At 33.0% G+C, this 27,325-nt stretch overlaps 1 protein-coding gene across 13 annotated transcripts in view; it reads right to left on the bottom strand.

Annotated features, from left to right (window-relative positions):
- The window catches only part of Ank2 (Ankyrin 2), a 162,650-nt gene that overhangs the window by 40,281 nt on the left and 95,044 nt on the right, over positions 1-27,325 (bottom strand). For 12 of the 13 annotated variants that reach the window (XM_089231495.1, XM_089231488.1, XM_089231494.1 and 9 more), the window contains 10 exons: positions 23,579-23,807; positions 22,437-22,679; positions 22,270-22,342; positions 20,078-20,284; positions 18,708-18,836; positions 15,562-15,662; positions 15,283-15,361; positions 14,758-14,826; positions 10,714-10,908; positions 1,021-4,713 (listed from right to left, as the gene is read on the bottom strand). In XM_089231495.1, the coding sequence (XP_089087621.1) occupies positions 1,021-4,713; positions 10,714-10,908; positions 14,758-14,826; positions 15,283-15,361; positions 15,562-15,662; positions 18,708-18,836; positions 20,078-20,284; positions 22,270-22,342; positions 22,437-22,679; positions 23,579-23,807 (5,018 nt within the window). The remainder of the gene's footprint in view (positions 1-1,020; positions 4,714-10,713; positions 10,909-14,757; positions 14,827-15,282; positions 15,362-15,561; positions 15,663-18,707; positions 18,837-20,077; positions 20,285-22,269; positions 22,343-22,436; positions 22,680-23,578; positions 23,808-27,325) is intronic. The other variant, XM_089231497.1, reaches the window with a different exon arrangement.

Raw genomic sequence — 27,325 nt, forward strand, 5'->3', positions numbered from 1 at the left:
TACAAAACCTTCCAGAGCTCATTGTATTATGTGAAATTGAATTGTGTTTAACACACATACAACAACTTGCATGATGGTTATCGGAAGAATTCAAAATATGCTCAAACGAGGGCATGGTATCAGTGTCATCAGTCCCATGTTTGGCATGATCATTTTTGCTCCTGCAACCACATATATCTGAAGCCGGTTCTGAAATAACATCCATTCTATCAGCTGCTCTCTCAAGTGAAGATTGAGTACAACCATTGGGGTGTTCTTTGATCTTTCCTGCCATAACAAGTAAATTCCGAATTTCATCTGATGATCTCATAATACAAGGTGCTGATGAAACATCAATAGATTTCACAATTTTCATACAATTTTCAGAAAATCCAGATTTCATCATGGATTTCAAAAGTTCCTCCACTGAAGGTATAGGTGGGTTTGCTTCTTTGGTATAGCTTCTTTCTAATTCTTCTATGAAAAGCTTCATGATCTTTAGGGAAGAAGTTCCAGTAAGAAATGAATCTAAATGTTCACACACACTGTTGTTAACCGAAGATGACTGTCTTGCATCAATTGCAGAAATCTTGTTATTGACAGAAAGTGGATGAATCCTCTCCTGTTCTAAGTTTACTAAATTATTCTCGGAGTTGATAGTATGGGAAAAATCATCTTGATTTTTATCAATAGCTACTGCATTAGAAGACTTAACTTTGGACTCCTTAGACACTTGGAAAATACCAAAGGGATCATCCTCTTGATCAGCACTAAAGCTTGAAACATTGTCTAAATACATTTTTTCAGGGGGGTCAGTTTCAGTTAAGGAATCCTTCATCCTTTTTCTATCATCAGGTGGAAATGAAGCTTCACATCTTGATCCTGATACAACTTCTATATTTTTATATTCCTGAATACAGCCCTCAGCAGACTCATTTTGTTCATCAAGAGATTCAGATATGAAAGAGTGCATCACGGTCATATTTCTGTCAATAGCTTTCTCATTTTCAGAATGATCAAAATATTTTAAAAATAACTGACCAGCATCAGCAGGTTGAATTTTCTCTTCTGCCTTTTCTATGTTTTGTTCTGTCAGCAAACATTTCAAAAAAGCTTGACCAATAACTGATGCAGGAATGGCGACACCTGACTGTTCACTGCTACTTGCTCCTTCAACTAGGGTTTTCAGAAAAGTCTGCTCAAGTACAGAAGATGGGATAATTTTTTCAGGTTTTATTTCTTCAGGATGTTCAACAAGAGATTTCAAGAAAACTTGACCTAAAACAGATGCTGGAACAGTTTCTTTTTTCTCCCTTTCTTTTTGGCTTTCTTCAACAAGAGTTTTAAGGAATGCTTGTCCTACAACAGGAGCAGGTATGGGCCTTTGATCAACATTTCCACCCTCATCGACAATAGATTTCAGAAAAACCTGACCTATGACAGAAGCTGGAATAGTTCTATCCCCCTCTCCTCCTCCCTCATCTCTGTTCTGTTCTACAAGGGATTTCAGAAAAGTCTGTCCAACAACTGCAGCTGGAACAGTCTTTTCTTGCACTTCTTTTGACATTTCTTGCTTTACAAGAGTCTTCAAAAAAGCCTGTCCAACAACAGACGCGGGAATAACATCTTTTTCTTTCACATCCTCTTTTCCTTCTTGTACCAATGATTTAAGGAAAGCCTGTCCCACAACAGATGCAGGAATAACATCTTTTTCTTTCACATCCTCTTTTCCTTCTTGCACCAATGATTTAAGGAAAGCCTGTTCCACAACAGATGCAGGAATAACATCTTTTTCTTTCACATCCTCTTTTCCTTCTTGTACCAACGTTTTGAGGAAAGTCTGCCCCACAACAGATGCAGGAATAACATCTTTTTCTTTCACATCCTCTTGTCCTTCTTGCACCAATGATTTAAGGAAAGCCTGTCCCACAACAGATGCAGGAATAACATCTTTTTCTTTCACATCCTCTTTTCCTTCTTGTACCAATGATTTAAGGAAAGCCTGTCCCACAACAGATGCAGGAATAACATCTTTTTCTTTCACATCCTCTTTTCCTTCTTGTACCAATGATTTAAGGAAAGCCTGTCCCACAACAGATGCAGGAATAACATCTTTTTCTTTCACATCCTCTTGTACCAACGTTTTGAGGAAAGCCTGCCCCACAACAGATGCAGGAACAACATCTTTTTCTTTCACATCATCTTCCTTTTCTTGGACCAATGTTTTGAGGAAAGCCTGTCCAACAACTGATGCAGGAACAACTTTTTTTCCTGACTTAACTTCCTGTTCTTGAGTTTGCTCTACCAAAGATTTGAGAAATGACTGTCCCAGAACAAAAGATGGAATAACTTTTTCTATTTTATTGCCAGAATTCTGAGATTCTGCTCCACTAGCAGCTGAAGTAGGAACATTGTTTTCACCTTGCTCAATAAGGGACTTCATAAACACTTGTTCAACAACACCGGCAGGAATAGGTTTTTCTTTAGACTCAGTTTCCTCAATGACAGCTTTTAAAAATACTTGTCCAACCACCGATGCTGGAATAGATTCGCTCTTTTCTACTTCTTTGCTTTGTTCCACATCAGGCTTTATGAATGGCTGCCCAACAACAGAGGCAGGAATAATTTTCTCTGCTTCACTTTCTTTTCTGGTTTGTTCAATAAGACACTTTAGGAAGGTTTGCTCAACAACCGAGGCAGGTATTGTTCCCTCTTTTCCTGCTTCAGTATCAACTGCCTCCACAACTGACTTGAGAAACTTTTGTCCCACAACTGATGAAGGAATAACTTTTTTTTGGCTTTCAGTTTTTTCTTCAGTTTGCTCTATCAATGATTTCAGAAATGCATGTCCAACAACTGAAGCAGGAATAGCTTTTGGTTTGTCAATTTCTTGGTCTGTTTTGATGCTTTCTTCATCAATAGGAAACGGTTGATCAGTTACTGACATTTGAACACCTTCCTTTGTCATTTCTTGTCCAACAAGAGCTTTCAAAAACACTTGACCTACAACAGTGGATGGAATGACATTTTTTTCTTCACTTTTCTTCTCCCCCTTGTTTTGTTCAGCAATCAACTTTGAAGAGCTTTGACTGACAAGAGTAGCAGGGGCAACTTGTTTTTCTCCACTTTCAACAAGCGACTTAAGGAATGTTTGGCTCACAACTGATGCTGGAATAGCTTTCTTTTCTGGATTTTCTGATTCAACAAGTGACTTTAAAAATGCTTGTCCTATAACTGAAGCAGGGATGGATTCTTGTTCTTTCCCTTTTCCTTCTTCAATAAGTGACTTCAGAAAAACTTGTCCCAATACAGATGGAATATTTTTCCTTTCGCCAACTTCTTTATGTTCTTCCAGAAGAGTTTTTATGAAAGCTTGACCAATAACAGAAGCAGAAACATTGATTTCACTCAAATCTTTTGGCTGCTTTTCTTCCACAGTTTTATGTGCTTTAGGAATTGCACCTGTTTCTTTATTACCTTTTTCAAGAGGCTTTACTGTCATCTTGCTTACATTAGGTTTTGGTTTCTCTTTTTGCTTGGTACTTTCTTTGGACAACTGGCTTTTGCTAGTATCCAGACGCATAACTTGAGAATCAGATACAGATGTTGGCTGAGCTTGCATGCTTGTACTGGAACCAGTTGATGACTGAGATGGAAGAACTTTACTTGTGGAACTGACAGAGGCACTTGGAGATTCTTTTGTTCCAGATTTGGATTCGGTTTTGTCCTCATAATTCTTACTGGCACTACCAGAGTTATCAATTGGTGCAGATTTTACAGTGTATGACGAGTTTCCAAGAAGACTTTTAGGTGGGGCATTTTCGTTCATTTTACCATTGTAATCAGAGACATCAATTGAGGCAGAAAACCCAGTTTGAATTGGAGTGATATATGAAGGTGGAATGGCACTGGTATATGAATGATAAAAAGGTCGAGGTTCTTGGAATGGCTTATGTTTTCGTGCTGGGCTAATGTAACCTTTGTTCAAACTTTTGCTTAAAGTTTGTTGCTGGTTATAAATGATATCATATGCATCACTACCACATACAATTTCCGGAACACTTGCTACATTCTGAGAGATGGACTCATATGCACAACTAGAAAAAGGTCTGTTGGCAAACATGTTTGCACATTTTTGCAGAGCAGCTTTTCTAGCTAATGCTTGAGTTATGACATTTTTCCCATCTCTTAAAATTGAAGGAGAAAGGCAATCACAGAAAGAGTCCAATAGTTTGCACTTGTGCTCTGGAACTAAATTCACTTCAGCTGGTTTACAACTGACGTAAGACTCTGCAGAATATGGCAAATCACTAGCATCCATAGAACTGAATTCTTCACAGACAGCAATTGGAGCTCTCAACAGGAATTCTGGCTCTTGCTTCATCAGCAGCCAATCGATGGAACAAAATTTTTGTTTCTCATTGTGAAAGTCAGCAGAAAATAAAATGCTCTGCATAGCTCTCATATACTTTCTTCGCTTCTTCTTCCTAGATTTTTGCCCAGGAATAGATGCTGGTGGCCAAGAACCTCGCCTGACCAATTCTCTCTTCTTCCATGTAGTTGATGTTCGTGATGGGAGAGTTGAATAACTCATATCAAATGATACTTTCTTCATACCGGATTTTGCTGAGTGTTTTTTCTCACATTTCTGGTAATCAACAATCATCTTTGTAGGGAGACTGCAAGAAGATGAGGTCTTCAAATTTCTTTTCCTGGACATTCCACTCCTTGAAGCTAAAAATATGATGACATGAATGTAGTATCAGCAAAATACCTGTTGCCACCTTCAGAAAACCATGCCTATTATTCTTAAATTGAATGGAATAGCAACCATCTTATTTGGATGAGCCATGCGGGTGTTATTAGTATCAGAGTATAATAACCCATGCAGTTCTTCTGGGCCTCATATGCTCAATTGAAAAAGTACAAAATACAGGAAACAATTTTATACTAAAAAAAACTTTGCACACACACCATGCACAAAGACTGAAAATGAAAGTTTACGGGAGGAAGGGGGGAATGCATTTCAATTTTATATGAGAAGTTTCCCACATGTGAAAATAAGATGATTTGAAACAAGTATAAAAAAATATTTCCCTGATTTAAGAGAACATTCAAACTTTATTATATTGAGTATACTCATCCTAAATATTCTCAAATAAAAAAAAAGTGCAAAAAGATATGAAATTTTATCCACACATTTTCAAAACAGTGATAAATTATAAGTTCTTGTCTCGTATTCCAGACTTTCAATTGATGATATAAAATAGAAGTAATAGACTTATTTTACGCAAAAATGGATTATTAGACAAAAATGTGATCACTATTCATATAAATAAATTTAAATCCCCAGTCAAAGTCCAGTAATTTTTAACAAGCAATTGATTAATTGAATCGTTTTGCTTTGGAGGGGGGAAAATCAAAACTTTAACACTTGAAGGCAATATATCATCAAAGCCTAATGATTGCTCAAAGGATGTCAAATACAAAAATGATGTAGAAACAAAAATAAGAAAAATTAATCTTCCAAGGCATCTAAAAATTCCACTGGTAATAATCCCAAATCTTTTTCCGAAAAGAATTCTGTCCTAACTAAGGATTTGAATAAAAACTTTCCAGAGCAACAAAGACAGACCTTGGGTTATCCTAAGCAAGATCTCTATCAAGGGAAAAAGAGTAATATATTGCCAAGTGCCTTACCATCTTACTAATGTTCAATAGTATTCAAAATAAGTTATGTTAAGCAATTATAATCTTTGAAAACTAAACCCATTGTTGACTTAACAAAATGCGTCCAAGTTTCCATATATTTTGTATGCATATATAGGCCAATTTCCTTTCAAACATAGGATCTCTCTCTCCCCCCCCCCCCCATTACAAAAGTTATGTTTTTAACTACAATAGTTTGTTGTGCAAAATTCATCTGCCATAAAAGAGAAACAGTGGTCTTGCATGGGTGAAATTTGTTGAGAAGGAGATAAAAATCCCAGTTTTATGTGTAGCTGCAAAAAGAAATATAAAACTCTTTGGCAATAAAACTATACCAAGTGCGAGGAAGATAAGAGATGATTCTTCTAAATAAATTGAAAACCAACAAGTTAAAACAAGTTGAACCAACGAGTTGACAAACACCTTCGTCACAGATAACTTTAATATTAATAGAACATACTCATAAATTCAACACATGCCAGAAAAACAAACTAAAATGAGTGAATTTTCCCAAAAGGTCTGGATATCCTACTTATGTCAAGGTAAAATTATACTTTTGCCTGTACACAGTAATGCATGCATTGTACTTATGGTTTCAAAAAGTTACTTTGCTGACCCCAATGGCAGACTGGTTCTTAGGAATTATGAATTGCCTGTCAGAAACACATGAAAAAAATTAAAACTGTCTTAATTCCAAATTCAGAAACATCTGACCACATAGGGGTATCTGTTGTAATATTAAGAATTCTTTATAATCTTCTATAATACCAAAAGTTTAATACACACTCACATATTTTCACTTAAGAAAATTACTTTCTATTAAAAAAAATTACGTAAAATTTGAATGAGTTATTTCTGTTTCCCAATTGAAAAAAAAAAAAAAAACCTGCTTTTTAAAAAACTACCCCTTAAAATTTTGGAAAGATGAAATTTTTCTTAAAAATTATTTCTCGGACATGATTTAAGACATTGCAAAAAATAATTATGTAAAGCTTCCATTTTTCCATATCAATTTTTATATATTTCCAAACTGAACCAACTGCATATTTTTAAAAAAGTAGCTAAAGTGACCAACTTCCTTCATTTCTCACAGGAACTGTATTCACGTTTTTCCGGCTCAAAAATATGTAAACACTAATATAAGTATATTTTTTGATGCCTTACATTGCTATTTGTATATTTTGAATTTAAACCATAATATCAGTTGATATATGGTTAAATCCCAAAAACGTAACTAAAATTTTTCGTTACTCAATCCTCTGTATTTTTATTTTGAAAAGTTGATCACTCTCAATAAATATTCATCCCCAGATGAAAAATGGTTTCAATGAAAATATGCAATCTAGTTCAGTCTTAGAAATAATAAGCTTGATTGAATGTAGAATGTAGTTCATCATTTCCTTAACTGAAGAATAATTCCAACACGAATTGACTAAAAATATTTTAAAACTGGAGAAGGGAAAATATTCAAATGAAGTTAGCTAGAAATTTGTAGATTAGGGGTTGGTTCGGGAAAAGAACTATATATATGGAAAATTTATTTCACACTGTGAACTCCAGATCAAACTAAAACACTCATGCGTTAAAAAAAAGTTATAAAAGTTACTTGAGCAATTCATAAAATTTCAATTAGTAGTTGCAATTCCAATTGCTGCCATAAGGAATTTGTTACATTATTAAATGTTAATATTGGTGCAGTTTTTGGGAAAGGGTTTCAAACAGTCAATCATTGATATGCTTTTTCATTTGAGAAGGTGGCTATGTACAAATAAAAATACACTTAAGCAACATACGCATGATAAACATAAATCGTATCATGAACAAAAATTTTGATGCAAACATCTTTTTTTCCACCCTTGTAACAAAGTTTATCAATAAAATTCTGCACTGAGACCAGAGTCATGCATGACATTCACATTAAATTTGTGAATATTTCAAGTTCAACAGAAACAAAATAATGGTGTTTCTTGCATAAAGACAATGAAATTCAAAAAAAATAAATTATCATACAGACTTTTTAAAACAATCGTGCAAAGTTACGCTACAAGATTATTATAGCATTCACCATGTGTTAGCTTCTACAAGAAAAATCAAAAAAACACTTCAGTTTTCTTTTCTTTGGAAGAGAAAAATTTTTTTAAAAATGTTCTTAGTTTATATCGCTTCAAGGATATCTATAAGTGTTAAATTACTTCACAAAAATACTTTTCATTCATCAAGAACTAAATTAATGAGAAATACTAACACTTAAGAATAAAGGTCTTGTAATAAGAATTACCAAAATTCATAGATGATCAAGTTATGAGTTAAGAAATTTCATTACCTGTAAAGTTGCTCATGAATTGTAATAGGTATAATATATTTTATAATTTATAGAAAAAATTCTACACAGAATCATAAACAGACCAACCAAAATGCTACATCACACTGGTCTGGAAATATGGAAGCTTAGTTACAACATTTAAAAGGTTTCATTTGTTAATTAGATTAAAGAGAAGCCATCTTATGAAACCATCTAAGTGCAGCAATGACAATTCAAGACAATGCAAGAAGAGGAAATGAGCATTAGTCACTTTCATCCTGTCCATTCTTAAGAAATAGGCTTCAAGGTTGTTTTATTAAAAAAAGAAAGGTAATTTGTTAAAAAAAGTCACTCGTTTTTGAATCTTGCTCAAAGAATCAAATGTGTCTGGTAAAAATTTGAAACAAAAAATTAAGAAACAATTATACGAAGATGGTTTTTTTAATGATTAATTCAGTACTTTTTGGCATGTTTTCTTTAATACAATTACTGTCAAATATTTAAAATGACCATAGTAAATCTGATTAGGTAAATCCTTTTTAAACAAATAACTATAACCACTAAAATAACAAGTTTAGCATACTGGCATGTAACAGGACACAAATTAACACACATGGTTGCATAAAAGCAGTGTCAGAACAAGAGGCATATTATATCGATTTGGAAATATTTTACCCATCTTCAGTTCTTATCAAGACCTGTACAACTTATGCCATTGAACAGATATTTTCAAATTTTTATGAATATCAACACAGAAAAAAAAAATGTTTCGAATAGCCTACTTTGAAACAACTGGTTTAAAGTGTTTGCAATTTTTGGTGTATATATATATAAAAGGGAAGTTGGTAAATAAATTGCTGGAAATTAAATCATGGTGGGGAAAATAAAAGGACAAAAACGTTCTTGAAAATGAAGCTTGCAGCAGCATTATACATTCTGTATGTAATACAAAAAAAGCATCAACGTCTGAATAAAACCAAACTTTGTATATGTTTAACTCACCTAAAAGGTTTTTTTTTTTTTTTTTGAAAATTTTATAGTATTGCTGAATAAACATTACATATCTTGGAGTAAAAAATTAATTTTGATTGTATCAAATACAGAAAAGTGTTAATAAAAGTCATTATCACGTGAAATCATTGTCAGGGAAAATAGTTATTAAATAGGCTGCAGAATTAAATGTCACTAGAACAAAAAATTAACATTTAAAGAGCTGTAAAAGTCCCAGCTTTATTACAGAAAATTGAGACACAAATGCATTTTTAATCTACTTAAAAATTTGAAGAAAAGAAAATCAAAGCAATATTTCATCATAGAATAAAAAAACAATTTATGAATAGCATTGGATTTTAAAAAAATACTTTCTTTCATAAAATTTCTTTTACTTGATTTAAAACAAACTCAAAAAAAATATTTATGGTGATACTTATTAACATTGTTTCTGTGTAACACATATTCTTATGTTGAAATACATTAACAACAAGGAGGAATAGGATGTTTGCATCAATACTTTTGAAAATATATCAAAATATATATATGCTTGAAACTATATATTTTATAGTTTTTCTAGATAAATGCAAGCTTAATCCCAGTCATCAAATACACTATTCTTGAGTTTCTGCAGCTAAATAGAGTATCATTGGAATGAACATAAAAAATTTCAGCATTTTATTGGAACTAAAGTTATTTAAATATAATTCGCAATGATGAGTCAATTTCTGTTTGTATAAGAAAAAACACAATACTAAAAAGATATCAAAACATCTAAGTCAAATAGTACATGAATTTCAATTGCTCCATTCAAAATTGGTTGATCCTTTGAATTGCACTTGTCATTGAAGGCAATTATAATTGGACTAGAACCTAAAGTTTTTAATTCTTACAATTTTGAACAATCATTTAATTTATACAAAAATTGCCACGTATTTAAGACAAATAAATTCAATTGGTCGAATGGTGGACGAAACGCGTCGACCATTCGACCGAGTGGTCCGAAGACCACTCTGACGCAGCAAATACAAAGGCGAACTCTTCGGATGACCAGGCGTAAACATCACCTTTCGACGACTCATTTGTGTGAATTCTGACCACGAGGTCCTGATGACGGCTCTCCATTGAAGAGCCGAAACGCGTCGATCATTCGACCAACTGAATTTATTAGTCTTAAAAACATGGCAATTTTTGTATAAATTAAAACCAGGCAAAGTTTCATTTTTGTGATAATCATTTAATTCTGAACAATCTCAGTGTGTTTCACTAAGAGATTGGTGCACTAAGAACTCAGAGTGAAGACTTTTTGCAGCATCCAATATCTTGTGCAATTAAATTGACACATCTTTCTTCAAGGATATATCACACCTTTATTCAGAAAACAATCTGACAAGAGCTAATCTAGATTGGACCTTCACTTGAATCAAATTTTAGGGCAAATTATTCAATGGATGCCTTTGATTTTATCTATTGCCTTTTTTTGACCGAATAATACAACAATAGTTTGATACTAATCAAGGATGTCAGTGCATCAGAAGTTATTTGTTTTAAAAGTATTTCAGAGTTTTTCTGTAATAACACAATGTTCAAAAATTATGAAAATTACACCTTAATAATTATCTATATTTCGGAAGAGAAAAAATTTTTTTTAATTTAAATAAATTTTTCTCAGAACTATAATTATTAACACGTTTAAAAAAAACTCTTATAGGTATATTAATTTTAAAACATACCTTTTTCAACATAATCCTCTTCACCTTGTTGCTCAGGTGTAACATCCACCTCTACCCTTGTGTCACTGTGTACAGTTGTCGTTATTGTTTCAGACTTGACATATTCATCATCATTGCCAGGTTCCACAATGTAACTAGTTGTTGTTTTTTGAACAAATTCTTTTTCCTCTTTGTCTGGTAGTCCAGAATCTTCACCTGGATATAAAATATTTTATGATATTTTCAACTTTGATGCTACTGTATGTTATGGTTAAAAAGTGATAGATTGTGGTTATGCTAGTTGCTATGCATAACCACTGATTGTCAATTTGGTATATTTTACCATTTTCGTTCATTTTATCAGTGATCATGAACAATTGCTAAATGAAGTTGCTAAGTTTCAAAAATATGAAAGAAATTATATACAAATCTAACCCCTTCATTCGTTTTTATTGTACACGATATATGCAATGAACATATTTTGCCATTAAAACTAAATCAAATGGGAATAAGTGCGAAGATCGAAACAAAAATTATCAGTTTTCTTATGTTGGCTTTCTCTTCACATTTACCTGCAAGTGCAAACATAATCACCATTATAGATCAAATTTATCCTATACTTAAGTACAGTCGAACCCCATTATAGCATTCCCAGTTGTTATGCCAACCCTGCTTATAGCATAAATTTTCAGAGAAAAAATTTTCCATTTAAGGATTATAATGTGAAAAATCCATTTTAATGCCTACTCGTTATAATGCCAACTATTGTTCAAATGTATACGAAGTCAATGTGGCCATTTTCCAAGAAAATGTCTACATTTCTTCCATCATTGTTGTGGTTTTTTTTTTTTTTCAAAAAGGAATTCAGGATTTATCCTTTTTTCAAATTCAAATTTCCTTTATTTAAGATTTTTAAACACAGTTACAAAACATTTAGGGGCTAAGCAAGCTTGTGAGCCCACAAAACAATATCCGATACATATCTGTCGACATAAATAATAAAGAGAGAAAAAAAAGAAAGAAAAAAACACACATACATATAACAGCAAGAAATAAGTGGCAACAGGAATGGAATTGATAAACAAAAAAATTTGGCATTTAGACAAAAAAATTTGGCATTTAGACAATTTTAAAAAATTTAAAATTACAAAAAAATTTGGCATTAGACTTTTTTCACTCTGTTATTATCAGTCAACATGACAACAGTTTAGAACAAATGACTTACAAAGAATAAGGAATGATGTGGTCAGGCAACACCCCTAAAGAGGGGCGTCTCCTTTATGGGGTGTTCGGTAAGGGGTATAGAAAGCATACTTCTCATGTACCAGTACCTGAATGTGTATAGGTACCTTAAAGCTAAACTACCAACTATACATTCAAAGAAACAGGTTTATTGATAACAAAGTGAACAATGAGAGTAGTTTAATGTTGCCAAAATAAGCTTTTACAATGCACGTTTTTTCATTTTTACTCTCTGGTAATTGCATTTCGAGCAGTAGGGTAGGCATCAAGAAATCATCTCTCTTGATTCACGTCAAAAGGATGTTTTCTTTCAGTATCTGGAAAATGGGAAATTTGTGATTATCAAACCAATACGGGCTGAAAACGCAATGCTGACATTATTTGCTTTTGCTTATTTTGTTTTTGTACTTAAAAAATGTGTTGCTAAATTTATGCAGCATTAAAATATAAAAGGTAAGTATGTTTTTATGTAAAGTTTTATATCAGGTATATTTAAGTAATTGTACAGTGTTTACAATTTTACGAATTTTCTCAACCTAAAATTTGATGCATTAAAAAAAAAGTTTATTTTAATTATAGAGTAACACTAATAAGTGTACTCTATAAGACACAAATACAGTAGTTCATAATAAACATGTGAATTAATATAATGGAGCTTCTCTAAAATGCTATTCCGAGCATGATCCGATATAATGCCAAACTCGTCATAGTGCCAAAATTCTTTGGGAACGGATGGTGAATTTACAACAGGGTTTGACTGTAGTTACATAATTTTCAGTAAATTAGGGTAATTAAATCGATTTATTATATTTGTGAATACAAGATCAAAGGACTGTAAAATAGTAATAAGGACACAATCATTGGTAAATGTGATAAATTTTGTTCGTACACACAGAAAATTTATCAAAATTCCCAAAATGGTAAGTGTTAATGCACGATAATCAGCAATTATACATAATCACCAGATTTATCATATTTGTTGTAGAATATAGGAGAAAGTAGCTTAAATTGTATCACTTCACACATTTTGCTAAATTACTGTCATACTATTCAACAAAAAATCACCAAAAACTGAATATGTTGGGTACTATATGTTTAAAAGAATGGTTACTATATATATATATAAAACTTTATATCTCATTTCATATTTGAATGGTATCATGAAAACTAAAGTGAAATTGGTCCAAAGTTTCCTAATTTGGACTCCTAGTTTCTCAAGTTGGACTAGTTGTTAAAAAAGTTTAAAATCAATATCTTTAAACTTTGCTTTGACAAAAATGCATTATTTTCACAAAGTTCATGAACAGTGAAAAAATGGCTAAAATTTATGGCCATAATAATTATTTATTATGGCTTTAATATGAAGAAATTATGAAGTCCAGTTGGATTTTTAAATAATTTTGGGAGACAAAAATTTCAGTTTATTTTGACGAACTACCAAAGATATAAGATTGTCGTCACTTTGTCTGCCCATGCTTTCGGTGGTTTGTTAATTTCATCTTTGTGTCATCTTCTACTGCTGAAATATCAGGCACAAAAGGAAAAAATGAATGAGTTCATCATTTTATTCAATTTTCTCGTTAAGGACAATTCTATATTGCATCTTGAACTTTTACCTCTCTCTTTGAATGACTCGTCCAACATAAAACATTTTTTCATTTTTCAATTAGGATAACTAACACATAGGATATAGTCATTTACTTTTAATTTGCTCTTATCAAGTCTTTAATGCTGAAACAATCTCCAACTACTGAAGACAAACCACTAGCTTAACTCTTCCCAACTGGTAGAACAATCGTGATCAATAATTGGCTTTTTATTTTTCCTTAAGTTTATGTTCCTGTTATGTTCAAAAGTTATTTCTGTTACTCAGCTTCTTAAATTTACGTCTTTTGCATTTGTTTTGCTCCCCAGCTGTTCTTTGTGTGGAGTGCCTGTTAGTCCCGTAGCATCTTGTTGCTTTTTTGTGGCTTCAACAAGGAGCTTGAGGTAGCAGTGAAACAGTCTGAAGTGATTCTACTAAAGTTTCCTGGGCTTCTACTGTTATCTGCTATACAAATCGTGGTATTCACAACTCACTCTCCACTGTAGGCTGAGCCAATCTGGTGCTTCCCATTTGTGCCCATTATCCTCTGGGATTTCTTTGGACTGGTGTAGCCACTCTCATCATTAAATACTCAGTAAACAAACACATGCTAAATGATTCATAATTCTAAAAAAGGTCAAAGAATTGTGCCACCCTTTCTTCATCAAAACCTCCTTCACATAAGTATAATTATAATAGTCTGTATCAAAATCAGATGACAGCTTTGCTTAGATGTCCAAATGGGACAACATTGACTGATCCAACTTAGGAAACAGCCATTTTGCAAACAGCAGCTCATTACAAATGACCATAAATATTTATTTTAATGGCTTATAACTAAAAATACAACCAAAGGGTTAGGAAATATACAGTAAATAACAAAACAGCACTTCCTCTGAATCAAGTTTTTTAAGCTTTAAACAAACGTTATGAAAAATAGTAACAAATAGCTTTAATAAAGACAATGTGTAATACCAAGACAAAAATGCAACTGGAAATGTCAAAAATGTGCTATGCACACTTCTTCAGTAGCCCTGCTTTCAGGTATCAAGTAAATGTACTAATCAGTTCCTATTTCCACAAAGAGGTGGGTCCAAATTTGGCTACTTTCCCCTATATGCCAACTATCAAAGAAATTGCTTTAATGATCCCTTATGAAAATATAAAACTTGATTTTAATCTGTTATTTATATACAAGAAAAAGAACTAAATCAGCTACATAAAACAATGAAACTCACCTATTAAAGTAGATTCCGGTGATGTCACAGCTTCTTTGATGAAAGCTTCTTCACAAACTTCCTCTGTTTCTGAAAACAATATATAAACACTTAATTACAAAGGGTTTCCACAATGAATATTAAAAAAAATTCCTATAATAAATGTGTATTCATACCAGAGACAGACATGAAGAAAACATTGGGGGAGGCAGAAAGTTGCCAGTCATCCCATATATATATATATATATATATATATATATATATATATATATATATATATGGGACTCTGACTCAAACGCATACTCAAGAGGAAGGATGTGGTGTATTGTATATTCATTAATTATTGGGGGAAGGGGCATTCGGCCCGCTCACAAAATTTATTGGGGGCTCAAATGGCCTCAGCTCATAGGGTCCGGCATCTACGATTCATACATATAATTTATTAAAGCACATCGATTTTGTCAAAAATGTTTTCTGACAACTAGAAATCAATTTATACTTGAACCACAGAATAAATACCATTTTTTTGATAAAGAAAAGACATACGTTCATCTTGAACATCTCCTTTCAAATGAGTCTCTTTCTCAGAACTTTCACTGCTAGTCTCCGCAGCCGATTCTGCTTCCTGAAATATTTGAATTTAACTATTTTTCCCTTCTATTTCATTAAAGTTTAAGATTTATATCACTTTCATTTCTTTTTATGTTATAAAGCATTCACTTGTCAACACATTCTTGGTCAAAATTAAGATTTAAATTTCAAGAATACAGGTAAACAAATATCTGGATTAATCTGTTCATTTTAAGTAAATGAAAAAATAAGCACCTTCATGATGTCCCTATCATCTAAAATGCCATTTAGGGAAGAATCTCTTTTCAATGATGCTTCTCTGGAAGAACCAAGTTCTTCTTTAAATGTGTCAAAACCTGCAATTTATATAGCATAAATTTAATAAATACTTCACAGAATTCTCCATGGTTTGAAGAAATAAAAATTTTCACTGAAAGCTAGTTCATATTAAACAATGCATAATATTTTTAGAACATAAAATCTATATACATCATATATATATATATATATATATATATATATATATATATACATATATATATATACACACATACATACATACACACAGACAGACAGAAAAATCAATTATATGTATGTTCTCTATACAAATCTACAATTTTAGATCTATTGTCACCAAATTTTGCATATATACCAAATGGGACCAGACTTGAATGATAAGCTACTTTAAAAGTTCATCAGAGCTTAGCAAATGACCAAAGTTGGTAAAAAAACCGTCGAGCAATAATGGTTTTTGGACCTCAACAATCACTTTCGGAACATTTACTTTGGTTGCCGTGGTTCCCTAGCAATGCGTTTCAGGCGTGTATATGCTTTTACAATGGCTTGTCACTTCTTTAAAGCTGCCCAGTATATGTATAATAGTTTATGCCTTTATAAGGTTTGCCACTTTTAAAATTCTCCCAGTAATGAGGCTTTTTGAATAGAGGCCAGAATCATCATCAGCTTTACTTTTGGGGGTCAGGCAAAGAAATCCCCATAGAAATCTGTATTAAAATTGCCGATTTTTTTGTAGAAATTAGGAAATTTAATAGGATTTTCCAACACAATCATTTAAAAAATTAAACTGAATTATCGATTTTTGAAATACTGAGTTTGTTTAGAGATACAAAGCCTAGAAAATTAAATAATTAGCCAGACCTATTTTTGAGTTGGATATCCATGCAATAACATTGATTTCAACAGTTTATATCTTCTGAAGCATGAAAATTAATGGTCCATATTGTCTTTTAATATTCAACTGCATAAATTCATATAGTTTATGATGTTTTAAAATTAATTATGGGCCCATAAAGTACATTGAAGAAATTCCACAGCTTTAATTAAACATTTTTTGAAGTAGAAACAGGCAGATGGATAACTTGAAGTTTGGAGGCGATCAAAATACCTAGCACCCCCTTAAAGGGAAAAAAAATGTATTCACTTCTACATTTCTTTAAATCTAGATTTGATTCTTTCATGAGTCGCAAAGGAAGTCGCCATATTGGTGAAGTTAGACATGGTTTGTATGTCCCTCAAAGAAAGATATTACGTGATCAAAAAAGCCTCATTTAAGAAAATACAGGCAGCACCGGTATTATAGCTAGTGTAGTATAAAATACATACACATTGAAACCTTGCTATAATTATACTCCTATACTCGATATAACAATTAGTCCCCAAACAACGCTATTTTTCAGATCTTGTTTGGAATTTCCTATAGTCTACTCCTCTGAATATAACTATATCCTTTACGACAATAAATCTCTCTATATTGATATTTTTGAAGAAATTTTTGAAATTGACAACTATATTTTTAAAAATTTCACTCAATCGTTTTGAAAAACGATTTTGACAGTCAACGATTTTGTCAAAATCGAACTTGTTTTCGTTCTTCTGAAGACGTCAAGTATTTTACACTGAAAGATTACTAAAAGCACTAAGAAAGTTAGTGGTATTGCTACTTTCTGCATAAGACACAAAAATGCAATGCTAGAAACTTCTTAACACGAGCAATGCATTCAACTGAATTTTATCAATCAATCCCTCTAAAATGATATTTTTTCTTGAAACATAGAATATAGTTATATTGAAGTTCCACTGTATATGCAAAATAAAATACATGATCTGTCTGTCTCTGTATCTGTCTATGAAACCTGCTAGCCTTCAAATGGTGAAAATCCTGTAATTTTCTCAGAAAAATCTGGAAATTTACTTGAAAATCCAGCAAACATAATTTTGCATGTCATTTTATTGCCATGGTAAGAACCTACACCACAGACGTTCTCCCGGGGGGTGCCTCAACCCCCCATGGACCAGATCAGAAATTTTTTTATCAACTGAGAAAAAGTCCCCCTGGCAAGTCCTGGATAACCCCTGAGCAGAATATAATGATTGTGGCTGCTATCAGTAATGTGGTATATGAACTCTCAAAAGCAGTTGTATATTTTCTTTTGAAGACAAACAAAAGATCAGAGAAAATAAAAAAAATATACTTCAAAATACCAGGCTGCTGACTAAGAAAAATCTCTATTGAATTTCACGTGGTGTGCTCTCTCTGTGCTGTATTTGCAATGCGGTTAATAGAATACAATTAAACAGGGATGCCTGCAACCAAGACCATCCCCTGATAAATTATTGCAGATAAATGCCAAGCAAACAAAGTCATGTCATTGCCAGTTTACTTCAATGTGGTCATCAAGACATTTTTTGATGGCTACTTGACGAAAGTGACATCTTCAGCAGACTATATCACCATTTCTGTATAGGTGTTTTCCCTAACAGCGACCATAGTCATTTATGTCACGACATTGTGGAAGCTCAGGGAATATCTAAAAAATTACGATCTAAAGAAATCAAAAAACATTTCTTCCAAATCTAATTTTCTAAAATCTGGAGAAATTTTTTAAAAAACTGGAGAATGGGCAAAAAATCTGGAGAGTTGGCAGGTCTGTATGATGCAAGAATCACACCAAGTGTGTCATACAGTTTACTCAACATATTTTTACAAATGCAGTCTTGAATAGATGGGATTGTAAGCTTAGTAAACGTAACTTCAAAGCAAGTATCTCTGCAATTTTTATTTTCTTCCAAGATACAGGCTGCACATATTGAATAAATATGAAAACAATAGTTTTAAAAATCATACTTTAAAAGATCTCTTTAGAAAGTCTGTCGTGTTTACCTCTGATGCACTAATAACAGCAATGCATATGTGCAGTTAAAGATAATGCATGCTTTTAGGCATTTTAAGGAAAATATTAGAAAATGATTTTACAATAGTTGGATTATACAAAAGCCTGTAAGTATAACTTTCATCTAAAAATGAATACTCAAATTTTTTAAAAAACTCAATGTCATTTAGGTACAAGTTTTGAGTCTGAAGAAAAAAACTTTGATTTTACCAGATTGATCCAAATGAACTTTAGCAACAGCTTTTTCAACATCATCAGTCACAAGTTCAACATTAAACATGCACTTATTCACAATATCTTCCCTGTTGATTTTCCTTAAGCCTTTTTCAAGGCTATTCCCTGAAATTTGAAGGGAAAAAAATTCATGGGTCACAACACATGTTTTTAACACATTCAAAAACAGAGAAAAAAACTTGACAATTCCAAACATGAAATTTGTATAAATTTCAAATTTAATTCATTTCAAAAGGTAATTTGAAGATGGCAAAATATGCAGACAATCATAGGGAAAAGAATTCCATCGACACCCTATTTTATGAACCTCCAATTTGCAAACTAATTTTCTAGTCTCAAACAATATACCATTTCTCTAAACATCTTTCCCATTTATCAACTTTCGATTTTACAAACTATTTTTGGCATCCATATGAGTTCGTGAAAACGAGTGTCAACTGTAATTATATAACTGCTGTTGCCAGCTAATAGAAGCATTTTTGGATAAATAACAATTGATCTATCCCAGCAGGTCAAGCCCAATCGAGTGTCTAAAAATAAGGTCTAAAAATATTGATATTTTTTTCAATCTGTTTCCATCTAATATTTCCAGATGTCTTGAAAAGAGAATCTTAGCCATAATATGTCCAAAAAATGTAATCAGCAACTTGATATGGTTTTCCCTGTCAATTTCTTATACAATTCCATCACTGGTAACCACCGTACACAGTATATAGTGGTACAGTCTACACTTATCTACAAATATAAATAGGTGTAAATTTGTATCTAGCCCATGGGCCCGAGCCCTTCCAACACACATATTTGCCACCATCCCCATAATCTATATATATAAAAATGAATGTATGTCTGTTAGTCCTTTATGCATTACTATACCATTCATCCAATCGCCATGAATCTTTGGGAAGTTAAGTACACTCCCGCGAAGGTTTCTGGCATAGTTTTTTTTTTAATTTATTATTTCCTTGAATTTCCTTTCTTCTGAGATCGCAGCAACGCACGGTGGGGATAAGCTAGTAACAGTAACATATGGAAGAAAGGTTTGGCTTCCCCCCCCCCCCAATAGTTTTGTGTGAGCCCTTCCAATACTTCAAATAACTTTATGCCTAAACAAGCAAATATACACATGTAAGAAATCATTTTGGTCATTTCAGATATCTGAGATTACAAATATTAAAATTTCAGATTTGAAGATTTACTGTAATAAAAAAAACTAAAGTTGTTAGAAATTACAGACAGCATGGATATATCTACATTGAAAGAAAGGTGAAAACACAATTTTTTTTAAATCAACAAACACGATACGGAAATTCAGAGTTTTCCCTTAGTATTTCGGTCAACATACTCACCAGTTGCTTTGGCACCAGATCGCTGTAACCAATGTCTCAGCATGACGATGGCTTGCTGATTCACACTGTCTGGACATTCAGATCTTATGGAGTTAATATCTGATTCTGGGACATCAAGCTGTAAAGCAAGAGGCACCCAATCATCTTTTAATTCCTTGGCAATATCAGTCAACCTCAGATCTGCCCTGTGGATGAGGTCAGGGTTGGCTGAAAAAAACAAACAGCTGATTATCTCTAGAGGAAGAAGAATCTCTTCTGAAGAATCTCTAGAGAAAAAAAAATCATTTCTTCTACTAACAAGTAACTTTGTGATAAAATCAATCGTAAAAAAATGACCAATGTCTGACAGTTTTTTTCCCATATCTAAACTTCTGCATCTAATCTTTGCATGCAGTCCAGGGGCAGTTACAGAATATACTGTATACTGGCAAGGAGGTGAAGGAATGCACACCGCTAGAAAATTTTAGGACATTAATATGAATTTAGTGTTTTTTTTTAATAAATTGTATAAATTTTGACTAACAGATACAACCACTCTGGCTTACAAACATGTTTTGTTCTGCATGAGAGACAGAACGGAAATATAAAATGTAGCTGATCACAGTCCCACGGGTCAATAAAATTAGTTCAGGTGTTGCGGTTCTTTCATGTTATAAATAAGTCATGATTTAACAATTCTAACAGCAAAAAATTTAATATTAAATCTCTTGCAACCTTTCCATATCCTTGCAACAAAAGAAAATCCCACAACAGGAAAACAATATATATATATATTCAAAGAATAATCTATAAATGTTACATTTTCCCCTTGAATACAAGGAAAAAAAGTATTGAGAATTTTCCCCTTGCGTTTCTCAATGAAAATATGACAGAATGAGGCTTACACACATGGTTCCTGTTAGTATAGCATCAAAAGCAATATAAGATCCCCTGTACTGCGATCACATAAGATCAGCAAAATATGATTCAAGGTAATATAAAGGTGTTTTAATTACGCCATTTTAATGTAATGGTTTTTTTTTTTATGGAGCTTCAATTCCACATTAATCAAAACTATGATCATTTCATTATTATGACCATTAATCATGCACATAAATCTGAACATAAGTTTCAACTATCATGTACATTTAAAGCATTTTTCTTTAGACATTACCCAGCTTAAGGCCTCGTATTTGCCAAATTTACCATTTTTGACATGCATGAGTGATACTATGTAAATAAACCCAAAATATGAAGAGCAGTTAGATGAATTTCAAAACTATATCATTCCTCCTTCAGTAGCTAAGAAAATCCAACTTTGAAGCACAAATTTGAGAGCCGATTTCTCCGTTAAAAAGTCTCACCACAGAAAGCAAAAAGGTCTACAACTGCACAAATATTCAATCATTAGCTATAATACCTGGCACTGCCCAGGTTTTCTTCAATTACCGGGAGGATTGAAAAAGTAACAAACCATTATAAAAAAAAAAGGAATAAACTATTATACTGGCAGCATTAAAGGAATGAAAAGGCATACAGCACTTCCGAAATCCATTGTTAGGGAACCACGGTAAGAAAAGTAAACATTCCTAAAGTCATTGTTGAGTCAAAGAAACCATTATTGCCTGAAAGGTGTTGGCCCTTTTCGGGCATTTGACTATTTCTGACGACCTTTTAAAGTAGTCTATCATTCAATCTGGGCCCTGTTTGGCAAAATACATATGAGCAAAATTTTGCAACAATCGATCTAAAATTGTAGATTTGTACTGAGAACATACACACACAGAGAAAAATAAATTTTATATATACAGATTGCACATTTCACTTCGGCAATATAGATGACAGCACTAAAAAATCAGACAAACTAGATAGGCACTCAAGCCTGTTAAGTACCCACACACTTTGTTCCAGACTCTGCCACAAAGCTGGGCTGGAAGAGATGTCAGCAACAGGATAAGTCTGGTGGCAGAGAGTTCGTATTCATTTGCTAAGAAAATGGAAGAATAGCAAAAGAAATAGTAAAAACTCTGAATTTTTTGCGCTTTTCTATTCCTTCCATTCTTTTAGCTACTAAAAAAGGAACTCTATATAATTCTGAAATGCATCTAACTGTTGTTCTCTTCATATTTTGGATATATTTACATTGTATCTCTCACCTACAAGTTTTCATCAAGCTAAATTTAGATGTCTTAACAAAAACACGAAATTCTCACCAAAGCCACTTTCATCCATGAAGCCGTATTTCTTTTCTAATGATATCAATTCTGACACTGGTGTTAACTGGGTCTGGAGGGATGAAAAATTTTTTTAATTATTTTGAATACTAATAAATTAGACATGAAATCTATTGGGAAAAAATGATTTGGTAAAAAAAACTCACTTCTGGTAATACAATGTTGAGATTACAAATCGGGTGCTGTGGTGGTTCTCCTCTGCCTACTCTAGGTTCACGCATGAAAGCAATTCTTCCCAATGGTTCCTGATGAGGATCTTTGACCCTGATTGAGAATGGCAGTCTGTTTTCTCGGAAGGCTTGGAATGTTAAACTTAGTTGCTCTCCTGACTTTGTCACCGGAATGAGATTTCCTGCAAACTCAAGGTATTGGTCTTTGGCTTCCAAAACCTTGAAGGGTCAGAAAAATTACTTCACCCAAAAGCTATTACCACTTTTGTTCATACTTTCATAAGTTGTACTTTAATACATATTACTTATATCCCTCACTTTATGCAATTTTGTTATAACACGATTTTTAAAAGTTGGGGTTTTAAGAATTCTAACCTGTAAAATTTGGCATGGAGTTTAACTTTAATCCTGGAAATGGGTCTTTTGATGATGAAATATTTTGCATTTTATGATATAGCTGAGACAAATACGAAAGAAATTCTCTAATACAACTCACTAGATCTCACTGATGAACAATGTTTGGTAATACATTGGCAATGCCATGAGAAATTTAATCGACAAAAATGGTTCTAGGGAACTAGAATTTTTATATTTGCAAAAAATATGCAGAATTCTCTGGCTTTGCTACTAAAGTTTTTATGAGACGACAAAAAAATGCTACTTGTCTCCTTAATCTTGATTGTTTCATTAAAAAGAGTTATCAACCTATCATATCAGGCTCTTCAGGAAAGAAACATCCACACATTAGAATCAATCAGAAGTAGTGAAGACAGAAAAAGTATTCATTTTATTCATTCATATTGCCTTAACTTATGGAATTTATTCATGAGTTCGAATAATTAATTCATTTAAAAAAGTTCCTTTGCTGTCCGGTTTAATTTTTTTAAATCCTTCTGGAAAAAGCCAACCAATTTTTTTTTTGCATCTTGAATTCAACTTGCTTTACACGATTTTGTCTAACATGAATATTTTGCAGAATGAATTAATCACTTAAAGCGAGGGGGATGCCTGTATTAGAAAATAATTCCCCAAAAGATACTCATTTTGAAAAAGTGATCACAAACACAAATTCATTTTTTTTTTGTGAAAATTTCAATTTTTCTAAAACGACACTGCACCTCTACATCTCGACTCTTGGCAACTTCTGTAAAATGCTCTTGCGACTCTAATGTCTTATCTTCTTTGTCATCGGTCATGCAAAACACTCTTAATTGAGCTTCCACAGGATCATGCCTCTTCGCAAATACTACAAATTTAGCCATGAATGGAACATGAATTGCTTCCCTATACAGCTCTGTAGCATATTTTGTTGCTTCATTCACTTGGCGACAATCCATCAACCAAAACCTAATAATAAAGATTTGATTAAAATTTTGTTTATCACACTTTGTATTACAATATTAGAGTGAGCCAAAATAAATTAGTTAATTGAAATATAGAAGAAAGATCTTGCCAACACAAACTGTTTTACTTCCCAATTTCTGCTGTAAAACTCATACGAAATGTGTGATTTTGTAGCACAGCATAATTGAAGCATACTGTTGCAGGAGTCTTTTAAAATAAAAAATATTTTTGATCAAAAATTCCTGATGATCAGTAAATTAATAATTAGTTTAAAAAAGTTGTTTCTTATACTTAACAACACAGGGTCATCATTTCAACTTTTTTCGTTTTCGGGGGGGGGGGGGCAAAGCACATGTACTCAATGTATGTATGTATGTATGTGTATATATATATATATATATATATATATACCATTTTTAGTGTATTTTCTAAAGCCGGGGGGACCAGTAAAATATCTTGGGTTGGTATTTGATATAGTTTCGGTATGTATTCGACATCTATATTTTTATGGGCATCTTTCTTCAGCCATCTCGTTGAGCATTTTGTCTGTTGTGGTCTTTGTACAATTCGACGAACCTCAAACTTACAACATGAGCTACGTGACCCATGTGTCCCGCATTTCATGGGGGGGGGAATTTCTTTATTTTTGTCCATTCCAACTTTATACAGTTGTCCAATTTTTTTTTTCAAGGAAGCTCATTCGAGTTCATAATCTTTACTTAAAATGGTGAATGAAGATGGTGTAACATTACCATTTAAGCCCCTGTGGAAATTGTCCTTATTCTAGTCATTTTGATAGATTTTAGTTTGTTTTACCTTTTTGTTTCCTGGATTGATTGGCAGGATTGTGTGTCCGCCGATTGGCCGCCGCTTTATATTTGGTTGCCAGATTCTGTGTTGTACTTTTTACTATATTTCCTTTTCTCATGAAGTTATGTAAATTGGACGCAAGCTCAATATCGCATCTTCAACCTTGTGATTGGTTCTTTCGTGAAGCATTGTGGGAACACTCCTGTATAAAAACCAGACCGATCTGCATAAACAACTACTAATTCCAATTAACTTCCTGTCTTCATCACTCAGGTGTCACGCCCAATTGAGGTGTGAGCCAGATCATCTCTCAGTTAAAACAATGTGTTAAATTTGGGAAGGTGTGCCTTTGGCACTTCACCCATCTCGTCGCTTGACTTCATGTGATAGTCCAACCTCATCGTGATCCCGTCGCCTACGGATTGATTAGTGGCGAGACTGGCTACCCTTGGACGTCCGCCTCCAGTTTCCTATGCAGTGGCTGACCTGTAGCCTCAATGCATGATTGTGTGAACCTAGTGTCGGGGTGTTTCCTGCCGTGATGTACGGAAGGCCACTGATTGGCTGAGACATCTTGGACTGTCCTGTGGACGATGTGAACTAATACGTGAATATCTGGACATAGCGGTGAGAGCATTCTATTTTGTTGTCTCATTGTAACATCTAAGAGAAAGGGCTAATTGTGATAATTGTTTGTTAAAGTTATACTAATAGTTAATAGAATAAATATTTATAGTTTAACTAAAGTCTTGTTCCATTCATTGTTGTCATCCATTCGATGGTCTCTGGGATAAAATTGATAAAGAACCGGGAAATGCAAGGTAAATGTTATACAATGGCTTTCATAACTTATAAATTATAATATGTGAAATTATGAATATACATAACTACTTCTCACATATTTGTCTCGATATTAAAAAATTTTCCCGCAAACTCATTTCACTGCGAGTGCTAGTAGTTCATTTTCCACTTTTAGCCATTTCAGCAACAATTGATGACTTTGCCAACTTGTGGCAATGTTTAAGGAAACAATTGGCATTATGACATATTTTGCCATACTTCAGATCAGTTTCACTCACTTTTTCAATGAAAATGGTCCCCGGTCATAATGAATGCTTTTGCAAGAAATATAATTCAGTTTACGATGATTCACTGCAGTACTTTGTTTCCCATTTGAAAAAGTCTCTCCGCAGGGAGGCCTACAACACGATACTGACAAAACATGAAAATTCAAGCATTTCCATCTTTGCTCCAAAAAAATAGAAAACAGATGGCAGCATGAACACAAAACAAGCACAACTCGACAACATAAATATGTGAGGGCCAAGCATACACTCAGAACACACATTCCAGCATGTGCTGATTCATTAGAAATTCCATATAGGAATATGTACGAAGTGCATGTTCGGTTAAGTAGTAGTACTTTATTGTTAAAATTGCTAACTAGTGGGAAAATATTTGTCAAATTTGTTGGCTACAATTTACTCCATATTTAGTATTGTAATTTATGGTATTTTCCTCAATTAGATATGGTTACCCTAAGTATAAAAGTTTAATTTTCATTTGAACCCAAAAGAATATTACTTAATATTGATAAAAACATTTTTTAATTTAGTTAGAATTAAAATGATCAAGTCTGCCTGCAAACCACCTGTACCATCATCACAGACCATATGTGGAGAAACGCTGCTTTACAACAAATTAATACAATAAATATCACTGAAATCTAGACACAGTAAGAATTTCCTAATTTTTTAATCAAAAACATGTTCACCTTGTATACTCATGTATAAGCTGAGGTTTTCATTCAAAAATTTGTTCCTATATTGGGAAAAGTTGACTAATATGCAGATCTCAGTTTTTAAGGAGAAAAAAAATTGACCAAGAGTCTTTACCAACCCACATAGCAGGAGTGCTCTAATTCTAACCTGCAAAACGGGTTCAACGAAAACAGTCAACTTTGAAGTGCTATGGAGCTTCCTGGCAGAGTATTGCACCAAGATTCTATAAAAGCTGGATAGATGGCTATGTTAGATAATCTAGCTCCCCCATTCACCAACAGAAATCTGGGCAGCTCCCAGGTAAACCCCTGCTTTAAGATGGCCCTGCATAAAATGTTTCCAAAAAAATATCAACATACACAGCCATATTTTAAATGTTTCCAAAAAAATATAAATACACATCTTTCCTTCTTGCATACGTTTTGCACACAAGATGCAGAATAAAAAATTACTAACAAATTCTGTTATAAACCCTTACATCAATGCTGGACAAATCCCAGGTGCTAGTTTACCATGGTGACTAGAAAATTGTTCTGGTACTTGAATTTTCTTGGGATTTGTACAGCCTTGACTTACACCACCAACTTTCAGCACACAAAGTAAGAGATACATATCATACACAGGATACATAGCAAATGGGGAGTATGACATTTTATTGATGAACCGTTGATCCTAGAGGTATACCTCCAATTAGAAAAAGTTTTTAAATACCATATAGTACTCAGATACGTCATTCATGTTTCAAGGGGTTGTTTAGTTATTAAAATTTAAAAAATGAACTTTTTATACAGTACCTGTATGCCTCAAAATCCAATTAGTTGTTGCCCTCCTGATGCCAACAAAAAAAATTCCCTTTTTCAAGTAATATTCACTGAAATATTTGAATTTGAAAAATGGAAGAAATTTGGGAAAAAAACAGCATTACGTGTG

The sequence above is a fragment of the Pholcus phalangioides genome, unplaced genomic scaffold, assembly GCF_987345545.1.
Source record: "Pholcus phalangioides strain wild (caught in Gottingen) unplaced genomic scaffold, Ppha-v1.0 ptg000004l_1, whole genome shotgun sequence".
Classification (NCBI taxonomy): domain Eukaryota; kingdom Metazoa; phylum Arthropoda; class Arachnida; order Araneae; family Pholcidae; genus Pholcus; species Pholcus phalangioides.